General features: G+C 54.9%; 1 protein-coding gene across 1 annotated transcript in view; it reads left to right on the top strand.

Annotated features, from left to right (window-relative positions):
- The first annotated feature begins 687 nt into the window (after positions 1–687).
- Positions 688–14,402, top strand: part of LOC121284739 (collagen alpha-1(XVIII) chain-like) — a 224,916-nt gene continuing 211,201 nt past the window's right edge. The window contains exons 1-2 of the mRNA XM_041200291.1: positions 688–1,189; positions 1,322–2,260. Coding sequence (XP_041056225.1) covers positions 688–1,189; positions 1,322–2,260 — 1,441 coding nt within the window. The remainder of the gene's footprint in view (positions 1,190–1,321; positions 2,261–14,402) is intronic.

Here is a 14,402-nt window from a genome sequence, read left to right as displayed (position 1 = left end):
CGGCCCGATGGGAGAGCTCGGTCTGTTATCATTCTCAAACAAGCGTGTGTTTGACATGGGGGGTGGGGGGGTAGTGGTGGTGGGGGAGAGAGTTCAAACACAAGGGAGCTGCTCCTGTTTGAGGGAGCGCGAGAGTGCAGGCAGGAGAGGGTTAAATGGTGTGGCTTTTGAAGTAGCAAGTGTCAAAAGAGAGAGCCTATTAATTCAAAAGGAGACAGGGTGGGTTGGGGGGAGGGGAAGGGGGTGTGGGCTGAGTGAAGGGAGTGTCCGTGTGAGATTGTGAGCCAGATTGGCTGCAGGTTTCAATAAGGAATTCTGTCTGGGAGCAGACGCAGAGAACAGAGAGGGGAAAGGTGTTCCTAATTGTAGACGGGACAGTGGCCAGGTTCTGCACTGCATCGGATTGGGTTTCCTTTAGCGTTCGAGTGGAGCCCACGAGGAGCTGAACCCAGCTACCGTTCCTTAACTCTGCCCAGCGAGGGGGCTGAGTACAGGGAACCAATGAAGAGGAGGCAGCCGGTGAAGTCCCACCCCCTCTCTCTCTCTCTCTCTCTCTCTCTCTCTCTCTCCCTCAGCTTTTTATGGAGCGAAGGGCATGTGCGTGTGTGTGTTCACTGTGGGGCATGTTCGTGTCGACAGTGGATCTCTGAGCACACCCTGCACTGTGGAGCTGGGCTGACAGCTGGAATGAGTGCACCAGGCAAACTAGTGGTGCTTTGCCTGCTCTGGGGGCTCCTCCCCGAAGCCTGGTGCTGGCTGAACTGGTTCGGAATGGGAGGGAAGAAGACGGCCACCACCCTGAACCCGCCGCTGCCCGTGGTCACCGCGCGGCCCCCGCTCAGGCCCACGGTGGAGCAGCCCGCCACCGGAGCCCCCCGGACCAGCGCCGGGCGGCTGGCCGGCGGCTCGCCGGGGGGCATCGCCGGGGCGGGCGCCGAGATGCCGGACGCGGCGGAGGGCGTACGGGACCTGCTCTGGACCTGGGACGGGGCACCCGGCGGCGCCGGCACACCCGAGACGCCACCGGCCGCCGCGGGGAGGACAGCGGGAGAAGATGCCGGAACAGCGGGCCGGGCTCCGACCCCGGCGGTGGGGACCGCCGACCCCGAGGCCGGCACGCCGTCGGGGACGACCGCAGCCGGCGGCGGGACAGCGCCCGCGGTGACGGCGGCTCCGCCCGCCGGCCAGGGTTCGACCGCGGTGGAACCGCCGCCCTCTTCCCCTCCCCCCTCGGCGTCCCCCTCCTCCCCTCCTCCCCCCACCCTCTCCCCCCTAACCTCCTCCTCCCCCTCGGACGACTCCTCCTCGCCCTCCGCGACAGGGACCCCTCGCCGGCCGGAGCTGGCCGGCGGCGACCCCACGGCTGCCCCTTCCTCCGAGCCGCCCTGTGGCCTCCGCTGTCCAGGTAGCAGCCCCGGGACGGGCCCAGCACCCGGTAGACCGCGGCACGCGAACGTGGCGAGAGGCGGGTTTCCGGAGGGCGGGGAAGCCGCCGGAAGGTCTTTGTGGACTGGCCGCTCACCGACAGAGGACCGAGTGCATGAAGCCGCCCCATCGTCGCCGGGGGCGGGGCGTGCGATTAATCAGCTATCCCACAATGCTCCGGGAGGTGGCCACAAAATGGCAGCCGGGAAGGGTGGGAACTGGAGTGACAGCCAATCGCCTCTCAGCGCTTCGAGCGCCAGTGACCTCTCTAAGCATGATGGGATAGCGCTGGATAATTTGAGCCATGCTAACAACCTGGTGTTTAATCAGAACGCGACTAATGGTGTGCTGGTTCGCTCTGCTACAGCAGGAGCTAGACTAGATTTACTAACCCCTACTAAGGCTTCTGGTCCAGGTTCCTGGGATGCCGCCTCTCCACCCTGGCCCGCTACCAGGCCGGCGCCGGGGCCCGGACCCCCAGTGCCCACTGACTGCTCTCCGCTGCCCCCCGCTTTGGAGTTCTGCCGCAAGCTGGGTCACGGCGACGTCCGGCTGCCAAACCGCCTGCGCCAGGCCAGCGTGGCGGAGATCCAGGAGGCCGCGCTGAGGTGGCGGCCGCTCCTCCCCTCCGGCTGCCACCCCGGCCTGGAGGCGTTCTTCTGCCGCCTGCTGGCGCCGAGGTGCCACTCCCCCGAGCCGCCCTGCCGCCGGTACTGCGAGGCCGTTGGCGATGACTGCTGGACGGAGTTAGCGGGCAGGGGCCTCCAGCTGCCCTGCCACCTGCTCCCCGACGACGAAGAGGGGTATGGGTGCCTGTCTCTCCCTGTCAGCAGAGGTAAACGAATGCAAACCCACCCCCCCCCCACACCCCCCAACCTGCACCCCCCACACCCCCACCCCACCCACCCCCCCCAACCCTCACGCCCCACACCCCCCACACACCCCACACCCCCACCCCCCACACCCCCACCCCCACATACCCCACCCCCCCACCCCTCCAACCCCCCAACCCCCACGCCCCACACCCCCCACACACCCCACACCCCCGCCCCCACACCCCCACATCCCCCATCCCCCCACCCCTCCAACCCCCCAACCCCCACGCCCCACACCCCCCACACACCCCACACCCCCGCCCCCCACACCCCCACCCCCACATCCCCCACCCCTCCAACCCCCCAACCCCCACGCCCCACACCCCCCACACACCCCACACCCCCGCCCCCCCACACCCCCACCCCCACATCCCCCACACCCCCCAGCCCCCCAACCTCTCCAACCCCCCAACCCCCACCCCCAACCCCCACCCTCCCCACCCCCCACACCCCCAGCCCCCACATCCTCCACCCGCCCCACCCACCCCTCCCACCCCCCCAACCACTACCCCGCACCCCCGAACCCCCACCCCGCACCCCGCCAACCTCCACCCCCCACATCTCCCGCACCCCCACCCCGCACCCCCACAACCCTCAACCCCCACATCCCCCAACCCCCACCCCGCACCCCCACGCCCCCACCCCCACCCCTCCAACCCCACCCCCAATCAGCCTACGCATGGGTTTCTGGTGAGGCGCTGGTCTTGATTTGAGTCAGCTTCTGCCGCTTGTTAAGATGCTTTGCGACCTGCTCCCGGCAACAGCTTGCATTTTTTGCGTGGCGCCTTTTTTAATGCAGTGAGGTGACACAAGGCCAGGTAAAAGGAGACAGCGAGGCAGGTTAACCCCCCCTCCCCCCCAAAAGCTTGGCTCGCGGAGGTGGGCATTAGGGAGCCTCTCAGCAGGGGAGGGAGGGAGGGCCGCTCAGGGAGCCAGTCATCGAGTGTCGGGCCTCGACAGACAGAAGCAGGGATTAAGACGGGAGCCGTGCGGGTGGCCGGAACCGGAGGGGCCCTAGGACCTTGGAGGTCTGCCGGAGGCGACGGTGGGTGGGGTGGGTGGGGGGGTGGAGGGGGTAGAGAGGGGTGTGAAGACAGTAAGGGCTTTTAACAGAGGGATGAGAATTTTTAAAACGAGGGCCCGGCTCGACTGAGAGCCAGCGTAGGTCAGCGAGCGAGAGCGGGTGTAATCATTGCAATCAGTAACTGGCCGGGAAATTGAAATGGAAAGGGCTTCCCTAGGTTGTAGCAGCCCACGAGTGCCCGCATCCTGCCAGCAATGTTGCCAGGGCAAAGCGTGTAGCACCAGCCTGTAATCCTGAAGCAGTCGGCTGGGTTTGGAGTGCCCTCCTGTGCTTGGATCAGATGCGCCGCTGGTCAGTCCTGACTGGAGCCGTTTCTGCTGTAATCCAATCGGAGGCGGCCTGAGTGTTACTCGTGCTGATTCTCAAACTGACGGTTAGAGTAAACATGAATGGTTTTAAGAGAAGTCCTGTTTATTGCTGTTACTGCAGTCAGGGGGGCTGTCAAGTGTGAACATCTGACCTGTGTGTCTCTGAGACTCCCGCTTTGTTTACAAACCTTCATGTTGATGGGGTTTAAGAGGCTAAAAATGAGTTCTCTTTGGAATTCCACCTCCGATCTAATCAATGCTGAAGGTTCTGTTTTAAGTTTGCTGCACTTGCTAGGTTCAAACAGTTCATAAAAGCAGCAGAGCCAAGCAGCAGCATATATCCTGTTGGTTAAATAGTGATGATGCATGGAGAGGAGTGTGAGGGGGTGTGTGTGGGCAGAGGTGGGTATTGGTGTGTGTGAACGTGTGTTTGTATGTGTGTTTGTGTGTGAATGCATGTTTATGTGTAGGTAGAGGGGTTTGTATGTGTGTTTGTGTAAGGGTGTGTGTGTGTGAATGTTTGCTGGGGGGTGTGTGTGTGGATAGAGGCAGGTATTGAAGTGCGGGTATGCGCATGCATGAGTACTTTATGAGCGAACATGTGTGTGTGTGTGTGAATGCGTATTCATGTGTGGGTAGAGGGGTTTGTGTGTTTGTTTGTGTAAGGGTGTGTGTGAGTGTTTGCGTAAGGGTGAGTGTGTGTGTGTCTGAGTGTTTGTGTAAGGGTCATAGAGTTATACAGTACAGAAACAGGCCCTTCGGCCCATCATGTCCCTGCTGGCCATCAGGAACCTATCCTAATCCTAATTCTAATTTCAAATGTGTGCTTGTGTGTTTGTGTAAGGATGTGTGTGTGTATTTTTGTAAGGGTGTGTATGCGTAAGTGTAAGGGTGTGTGTGTGCAAGAGTGTTTCTGTAAAGGGGTGTGTGTGTGTAAGTGTAAGGGTGTGTGTGTGCAAGAGTGTTTGTGTAAGGGGGTGTGTGTGTTTGTGTAAGGGGGTGTGTTTGTGTTTTTGTAAGGGTGCGTGTGTGCAAGAGTGTGTTTGTGTAAAGGTGTGTGTGTCTGTGTAAGGGGGGTTAGTGTGTGTGTTTGTGTAAGGGTGTGTGTGTGTAAGTGTAAGGGTGGGTGTGTGTGCAAGAGTATTTGCGAAAGGGGGTGTGAGTGTGTATTTGTAAGGGTGTGTGTGTAGGTGTAAGGGTGTTTGTGTGCAAGAGTGTTTGTATAAGGGTGAGTGTGTGTGTAAAGGGGTGTATGCATGTGTGTGTAAGGATGTGTGTGTTTTTTGAGTGTGTGTGTAAGGGGATGTGTGTGTAAGGGGGTGTGTGTGTTTATGCATGTAAGGGTGTGTGTGCCTGTGTGTGTAAGGGAGTTTGTGTGTGTAACAGGGTGTGTGTAAGGGTGTGTGGGTGGGTGTGTTTGCATAAGGGTATGTGTGTGTGAGTATTTGCATTAGGAGTTGTGGATGTGTGTGTTTGTGTGTGTAAGGAGGTATGTGTTTGTGTGTGTAAGGAGGTGTGTGTTTGTGTATGTAAGGTGGTGTGTGTGTTTGTGTGTGTAAGAGCATGCATGTGTGTTTGTGTGAAGTTATGAGTTTTTAATTCATTCACGGGATGTGGATGTCGCTGGCTGGGTCAGCATTTATTGCCCATCCCTAGTTGCCCTTGAGAAGGTGGTGGTGAGCTGCCTTCTTGAACCGCTGCAGTCTCTGTGGTGTAGGTACACCCACAGTGCTGTTAGGGAGGGAGTTCCAGGATTTTGACCCAGTGACAGTGAAGGAACGGCGATATATTTCCAAGTCAGGATGGTGAGTGGCTTGGAGGGGAACATCCAGTTGGTGTATTCCCATCTATCTGCTGCCCTTGTCCTTCTAGATGGTAGTGGTCGTGGGTTTGAAAGGTGCTGTCTAAGGAGCCTTGGTGAATTTCTGCAGTGCATCTTGTAGATGGTACGCACACTGCTGTTACTGTGTATCAGTGGTGGAGGGAGTGAATGTTTGTGGATGGGGTGCCGATCGAGCGGGGCTGCTTTGTCCTGGACGGTGTCGAGCTTCTTGAGTGTTGTTGGAGCTGCACTCATCCAGGTATGTGGGGAGTATTCCATCACAGTCCTGACTTGTGCCTTGTAGATGGTGACAGGCTTTGGGGAGTCAGGAGGTGAGTTACTCACCGCAGGATTCCCAGCCTCTGACCTGCTCTTGTAGCCACTGCATTTATATGGCTAGCCCAGTTCAGTTTCTATGAGTGTATGCATAAGGGGGCGTGGGTCGGTGTGTTTGCGTAAGGGGGCGCGGGCGAGTGTATCTGTGTAAGGTGGTGCGGGCGAGTGTGTCTGTGTAAGGGGGCACGGGCGAGTGTGTCTGTGTAAGGCGGTGCGGGCGAGTGTGTCTGTGTAAGGCGGCGCGGGCGAGTGTGTCTGTGTAAGGGGGCACGGGCGAGTGTGTCTGTGTAAGGGGGCACGGGCGAGTGTGTCTGTGTAAGGCGGTGCGGGCGAGTGTGTCTGTGTAAGGGGGCACGGGCGAGTGTGTCTGTGTAAGGGGGCATGGGCGAGTGTGTCTGTGTAAGGGGGCACGGGCGACTGTGTCTGTGTAAGGCGGCGCGGGCGAGTGTGTCTGTGTAAGGGGGCATGGGCGAGTGTGTCTGTGTAAGGCGGTGCGGGCAAGTGTGTCTGTGTAAGGGGACATGGTCGAGTGTGTCTGTGTAAGGGGGCACGGGCGAGTGTGTCTGTGTAAGGCGGCGCGGGCGAGTGTGTCTGTGTAAGGGGGCATGGGCGAGTGTGTCTGTGTAAGGCGGTGCGGGCGAGTGTGTCTGTGTAAGGCGGCGCGGGCGAGTGTGTCTGTGTAAGGGGGCACGGGCGAGTGTGTCTGCGTAAGGGGGCACGGGCGAGTGTGTCTGCGTAAGGGGGCGCAGGCGAGTGTGTCTGCGTAAGGGGGCGCGGGCGAGTATGTCTGCGTAAGGCGGCGCGGGCGAGTGTGTCTGTATAAGGGGGCGTGGGCGAGTGTGTCTGTGTAAGGGGGCGCGGGCGAGTGTGTCTGTATAAGGGGGCGTGGGCGAGTGTGTCTGCATAAGGGGGCGTGGGCGAGTGTGTCTGCGTAAGGGGGCACAGGTGGGTGTGTCTGTGTAAGGGGGCGTGGGTGAGTGTGTCTGTGTAAGGGGGCGCAGGTGGGTGTGTCTGTAAGGGGGCGCGGGCGAGTGTGTCTGCGTAAGGGGGCGTGGGCGAGTGTGTCTGCGTCAGGGGGCGTGGGCGAGTGTGTCTGCGTCAGGGGGCGTGGGCGAGTGTGTCTGCGTAAGGGGACACGGGCGAGTGTGTCTGCGTAAGGGGACACAGGCGAGTGTGTCTGTGTAAGGGGGCATGGGCGAGTGTGTCTGCATAAGGGGGCGTGGGCGAGTGTGTCTGCGTAAGGGGGCACAGGTGGGTGTGTCTGTGTAAGGGGGCGCGGGCGAGTGTGTCTGTGTAAGGGGACACGGGTGAGTGTGTCTACGTAAGGGGACACGGGCGAGTGTGTCTGTGTAAGGGGGCGTGGGCGAGTGTGTCTGTGTAAGGGGGCGTGGGCGAGTGTGTCTGTGTAAGGGGACATGGGCGAGTGTGTCTGTGTAAGGTGGTGCGGGCGAGTGTGTCTGTGTAAGGGGGCGTGGGCGAGTGTGTCTGTGTAAGGGGGCGTGGGCGAGTGTGTCTGTGTAAGGGGACATGGGCGAGTGTGTCTGTGTAAGGCGGTGCGGGCGAGTGTGTCTGTGTAAGGGGGCGTGGGCGAGTGTGTCTGTGTAAAGCGGTGCGGGCGAGTGGGTCTGTGTAAGGGGGCGTGGGCGAGTGTGTCTGTGTAAGGCGGTGCGGGCGAGTGTGTCTGTGTAAGGGGGCACAGGCGAGTGTGTCTGTGTAAGGGGGCACAGGCGAGTGTGTCTGCGTAAGGCGGTGCGGGCGAGTGTGTCTGCGTAAGGCGGTGTGGGCGAGTGTGTCTGCGTAAGGGGGCGTGGGTGAGTGTGTCTGCATAAGGGGGCGTGGGCGAGTGTGTCTGCGTAAGGCGGTGCGGGCGAGTGTGTCTGTAAGGGGGCGCAGGTGGGGGTGTCTGTGTAAGGGGGCACGGGTGGGGGTGTCTGTGTAAGGGGGCGCAGGTGGGTGTGTCTGTGTAAGGGGGCGCGGGTGGGTGTGTTTTGGGTAAACGGATGTGTGAGTGAGTGTGAAGGTATGTGTGAGAGTGGTTGTGTGTGTGTAACTTATTGTGTTGAGGTTGAACAGGATTTTGTGTTGGGCAGAGAAAGACATTCAGGAATTTACAAAGACATAAGCTGAACCGAGAGCTAATTCTGAAAAATTCACTCCTCTTAAGGAATTGTAAAAAAATCTCCAACCTCATTGGCCTATATACTGCCAAACATCATTGAAAACCTTGCCTGCTTTGAAATGCTTGACAGCTGTTGACTGAGTGATTTTAACTGGGCCAATCGTATGATGCTTTCCAAACTGGCGAATCTCTGCCACCTGTAAAAATCCTGATCCAAGCATAACATTCCTTTGGAAACCAGGGTTGAGCAGGGTCCAACTCTGCGAGGAGAGGAGGTGACATGTATGTCCAGTCTGCAGCAGAGGGGTGGGGTGTGGTGGGGTCGGGGGAGGCGGGAGGGGGGATGGTGCAGTCAGTGCGAGGGGAATCTGAGTACAATATGACTGTATTCTCGTCAGAATTCATGCCATTGACTATTCTTTGAACTGTTCTCTTCTATTTGGCCTCTGAGCTTCTCTCTATCTTTTCTGGCTTGTGTTCTGCTCGAAAGGTTTTCATTGAATCCCACAGAACCCAGAAAACACAACAGTTGCGATCAAGTTTCCCTTATTGCTTAGATTAGAAGATTTTTCTTAGCAATGCTACTTGAGATTTCTTTAAAATCCGGTATCTGGTGAGCTTGTGTATATTTGTAGTAAGAATGCTTTAGTTCTCAATTCTGACTGAAAGTAAAGAGTAAATACTTCATGCAAAGAGCTGGCATAGGCACGATGGGTCAAATGGCCTCCTATGTTGTAAGACTCTATGATTTTAAAACAAACATTTCTATCACTGAATCCCCCCCTACCATCCAGGGGGTTACCTTGGACCAGAAACTGAACTGGACCAGCCATATAAATACTGTGGCTACAAGAGCAGGTCAGAGGCTGGGAATCCTGCGGCGAGTAACTCACCTCCTGACTCCCCAAAGCCTGTCCACCAACTACAAGGTACAAGTCAGGACTGTGATGGAATACTCCCCACTTGCCTGGATGAGTGCAGCTCCCACAACACTCAAGAAGCTTAACACCATCCAGGACAAAGCAGCCGCGCTTGATTGGCACCCCTTTCACAAACATTCACTCCCTCCACCGCCGATGCACAGTAGCAGCAGTGTGTACCATCTACAGATGCACTGTAGGAATTCACCAAGGCTCCTTCGAAAGCTCCTTCCAAACCCACGACTACCCCATCTAGAAGGACAAGGGCAGCAGATAGATGGGAACACCACCACCTGGAAGTTCCCCTCCAAGCCACTCACCATCCTGACTTGGAAATATCTCGCTGTTCCTTCACTGACACTGAGTCAAAATCCTGGAACTCCCTCCCTAACAGCACAGTGGGTGTACCTACACCACATGGACTGCAGCAGTTCAAGAAGGCAGCTCACCACCACCTTCTCAAGGGCAATTAGGGATGGGCAATAAATGCTGGCCCAGCCAGCAACACCCACATCCTATGAATAAATAAAAAAGACTTAATAGGAAGGAAAGCCAACGGTGAGGGCATTAATTGCACCCCCCCCCCCAACCAAGATGCTGAGGGTTGTGTGTATTTGTCACTCAGTCACTCATAACGTACTTGCAAAATAATAAGTCCAGAAACTGTTCGATTCCCGCATTGATAAATATGGCCAATGCTCTGAGGAGGAGGAGGAAGGTAAATCAATGTAGGTGTTGTATCCCATCACTGTAATATGCCGGGACACTGAAATTGACCATCATCGGAATTGGTTGTGTTGTACTGGCTACACTGATTGACATGGTTTTTTTAAAACCAATTCATGGATATGGGTGACGCTGGCAAGGCCAGCATTCATTGTCCATCCTCCACATCCAGATCAGCCATGACCTTATTGAATGGAGGAGCAGGCTTGAAGGGCTGAATGGCCTACTCCAGCTCCTAAGTCCTATGTTCCATTTGGCCCATCAAGCCCTTTTTCTAAGAGCTATCCAATTCACCCCACTCACCTCTTTTCCCATAACCCTTAGGATTTTTCCTTTTCAAGAACATATCCAATCCCCTTTTGAAAGTTCTTGTTGAATCTGCTTCCACCACTCTTTCAGGCAGCATCTTCCACATCACAACAGCTCACAGCATAAAATAATTTCACCTTAGCTCTGGACCTTTTGACATTTACCTTAAATCTGTGTATTCGAGTTATGACTTGCAACCAGTGGGATCATTTATCTCTTAAGCATAAAGGATTTTGATAGAGTAAGTAATGAACAGCGCTTAAATCTCCCCATAACCTTCTCTGCCCTAATGAGAACGTAACTGGATATCTCTTGCCAAGAGTTGATGCAGGAGCATTCAACTGACTGGCTTCCTGTGCTAATAGAAAATAGCACAAAATCCACTAGTGAATCGACCATCACCTTGTACGGAAGCTATGTGTAGTGGTCAGGTATACAGCGCCCATCAGGACGTCAGGATGTGCCAAAGTGTTTCACCACCAATTAAGTACTTTTTGGAGTTGCAATATAAGACAGGCGGCAAGCAATTTATGCACAGCAGCATTCCATAAACTAATGTGGTAACGAGCAGATAACCTGCTTTTGGTGATGATGGTTGAGGGACAAATATTGGCTAGACGACGAGGGAAAACTTCCCGAGCCCTTCTTTGACAGGGTACCGTGGAATCTTTCACGTCTGTCTGAGAGGGCAGACGGGGCCCCGCTTTAATGCCTCGTCCAAAATGCAGCACCCTAATGACAGTGCAGCGCTCCCTCAGCACTTCACTGGGGGTGTCAGCCTAGGTTAATTGCTCAAGCCTCCGAAGTGGGGCTTGGACCCCCAGTGTTCTGACCAGGGATGAGTGCTACCCCCTGAACCAAGGCTGACACCCAGTGGAGTTAGGGGATGAGGGTTGATTAGACTTGGGTGCGGAGATAGAATGCAGTCATCATTTTAATGCTGTACATTTTGTTTGTAGATATATTCATTTGTGCACAGTACAATATTGAGTTGGAAAACGAAAGGATGAAATTTATGTTCCTTAAAGAGGTTAATAAATGGTGGGGGAGGGGAGACCAATGGGGGTTAAAAACCTCTGTGGAGGCTGGAAGCAGCGAGCTTGATGGAATGGACAGTCTATGTTAATGTGAGCAATGTGGGGTTGTGGGGCGGGGGGGGCATATTTTCGCTTTTGTGGGTGGAAAGTCATTAACTGTCGGCTGAATTTTATTGACCCTCTAGGGTCATGCTGGCAGGTATGGGAGGCTGTGTAAAATGGCGAGGGAAGGTAAGGGGTGGAGCATCAGTCACTTTTCTGTCGCCATTGAATTTTATCAGTGGGGGAAGAGGCAGAGGACAACCTTCCTGACCAGAGGCCAATTGAGACCCTTAAGTGGCCAATGCAGAGACTGTCTGGTGAGCCTTGTGGACCGGGGGTGGGGGGGGGGGTGGGGGGCCTCCTGATTGCGTACTCTGTGGCCCACTGATGGGCTCCCAGAGGCAAGGGCCGCCCGTCCCCTGTGGAAACACCACCCACCCCCGCCGAACTCACCAGACCCACCCCTCCCCACCCCACCCCCACCACCTCCTTCTCACGTTTCCCCTCTCCAGGACCTGCCTGATTTGCCCACGCGACCCCCGACCCAACTGGGCTTACTGGGAGGTCAGCGTCCATCTTTGACAGCTGCAGCTCCAGCAGCAGCCGCCGCTCCCTATGGCCAGGATACCCCAAAAGGCCAAGACGGGGCTGCCTCCAGCTTTATGAGCAGACAGTAGGAACCCCCCCCCCCCCACCCCCAGCACACAACCACCATGCTGACATGTGGAGTGTGCAACAGGTCAGTACTTCCATAAGGTTGTCTATTCTGACTGGGTGCATTCCTGGAGGTATCATCATGTGACCCCCCTCTCCCCCCCCCACCTCCCCCCACCTCTAGCCACCCTCTCCAGCCCAGAAGCTTTCCCCCTCCCACATCTCCAATGCTTTTAACAGTTCATAGGAATTAAGAGAAAACACACACCTTTTGTTCTAATGTCTGTATGATTGTTCCCCGGCTTGTTTGCAGCCACGTTCAGGAGTAAAGGCTTATGACCCTGGAGACTCCAGGTCAGTCTTGGAGGGTTGGCAACTCTTCACCCGCTACAGGCTAATGCAGTGGAATCCGTGCCTCTATGCCTGTTATTTGGGATGGTGAGTCAGCCCTGGCATTGCCTGGTGGTCAGGGTAAGGATGGCATTGACAAGGCTCAGGAGTGAGAACAGCAATGCAGGTAACACTCCAAAATGATTGACTTGCACCCATCACTGTCACCCAGGTGTTTATAACAATCCTGGCACGTACTTCATACTGACACACGAATTAGGAGCAGGAGTAGGCCCCTCGAGCCTGCTCCGCCATTCAACAAGATCATGGCTGATCTGACTGTAACCTCAACTCCACATTCCTGCCGACCCCCCAATAACCTTTCACCCCCCCCCCCCTTGTCATCAAGAATCTATCTAGCTTTGCCTCAAAAATATTCAAAGATTCTGCTTCCACTGCCTTTTGAGGAAGGGAATTCCAAAGACTCATGAGCCTCTGGTAGAAAAAAAATTTCTCCTCATCTCTATTTTAAATGAGCGACCCCTTATTTTTAAACAGTGACCCCTAGTTCTAGATTCTCCCACAAGAGGAAACGCCCTCTCCACATCCACCCTGTCAAAACCCCTCAGGATCTTAAAGGTTTCAACCAACTCGCCTCTTTCCCTTCTAAACTCCAGTGGATACAAGCCTTACCTGTCCAGCCTTTCCTCATAGGACAACCTGCCCATTCCTGATATTAGTCTGGTAAACCTCTGAAATGCTTCTATACATCCTTAACTAAGGAGGCCAACACTGTCCACAGTGGCAGAGTACTTCGATGGCAGTTCAATTCTTCAGATAAACCCCCCTCTCTCCTGATAGCCTTCAACAAAGGCTAATCTAAACTGTTTGGGACATTGTTTGAATTGGGTTTGAAATGTTTCTGAAGCAACAGCACATCGTGAAGACTCACAGGATGCTTGTGTGCAATTGTTTTCAGTGTCGCTGCCGTTCTTTATTGTCTTAGTGACCCGCAGATTAATTTTTAAGAGTGTAGATAAATTATATAACGGGGAGTCTAGTGGCGCAGTGGGTGGTGTCCCTACCTCTGAGCCAGAAGTTCCGGGTCCGAGTCCCACTCCAGGACCTGATGGCCAACCTGTATCAACCTGACTATCGACCTGTAAATCCTTCCAATACGCTTGGTGGAGGTGATGAGCGCAGTCAGGTTCCCTGGTCAGCCACACGGCAGAAGGCAATGGCAAACCACTGCTGTACTTTGCCAAGCATCATCATGGACCAATCCACTTTAGCCAACGCCCTCTTAGGGCATGGTACTTGAAGGGGGAGGAGGTTATATGTATGTGCTATAAAAAGACGAAACCAACTTGCATTCATACAGCATTTTTAATGTAATGGGGTGTTACAGTCCACTCGGGAATTCTGAGTATCACGCATTTTTCCATGCATGTTGTGCTCCGGAGCTACGGATAGTGATGGCAAAGGCTCCAATGTTCTTTCCATCACATGGCTGACCAGGAATCCCTCCTCTTACCGCCTCCCACTGGCGTGTTTGCTGCGTTATGAACACACCTTCCATGACCATCAGGTCCTGAAGTGGGACCTGATCCCGGAGCTTCTAGGCTCAGAGGCAGGGACGTTACCCACTCCATCTTTAACATAGTATAACACCCCAAAGCGTATCACAGGAGCGTAATCAGGCAAAATTTGACACCAGGCCACATAAGGAGATATTGGAGGGGTGACCAAAAAGCTTGGCGAGAGGTAGGTTTTAAGGAGCATCGTAAAGGAGGAAACAGAGGTTCAGGAACAACATTTCAAAGCTGAGGGCCCAGAAAGCTGAAGGCAAGGCCATCAATAGTGCTAGTGGGATGAAGAAGTGGAGAATGCGCAAGAGGCCAGAATCGGAGGAGTGCAGAGACCTCCGAGGGTTGCAGGACTGGAGGAGGTTATAGATATAGGGAAGGGGCGAAATCATGGAGGGGGTTGAACACAAGGGTGAGAATTCTGAAATGGAGTAATTGGTTGACTGGAAAACGATGAGCTGGATTTTGCAGTCAACTTCAAACGAATGGCGCTCACTATTTATTACGCCTACACTTGCCCACAGATTTTCCGTGGGCTTTGCGCTGTGATTTGTGGTAAATAGCAAGTCAAAACAGCACTGCACCCTCTACGGAGAATCCGGGGCCTGAGTGAACAGGGTAAGCAATGGCATGTCTCCTTAACCAATCCAATTGCAGAATCCTTACTGAGCGACACAAAGTTCAAACCAGCAGGTATAAGTTAGAGTGTCCAATGTAAAATCAGGTACAGAATGCAAAATATTGAGAGGGAAAGAATGATGGGATTAAGAAAGAGAGAGAGAGAGAGAGATTAGATATAAAGATGAAGTGAAACTAAAGTATTTTTTTA

The sequence above is a fragment of the Carcharodon carcharias genome, chromosome 12 (genome assembly GCF_017639515.1).
Source record: "Carcharodon carcharias isolate sCarCar2 chromosome 12, sCarCar2.pri, whole genome shotgun sequence".
NCBI lineage: Eukaryota > Metazoa > Chordata > Chondrichthyes > Lamniformes > Lamnidae > Carcharodon > Carcharodon carcharias.
Note: the sequence above shows the minus strand (reverse complement) of the source record. Positions and strands in the feature narration are given on the sequence as shown.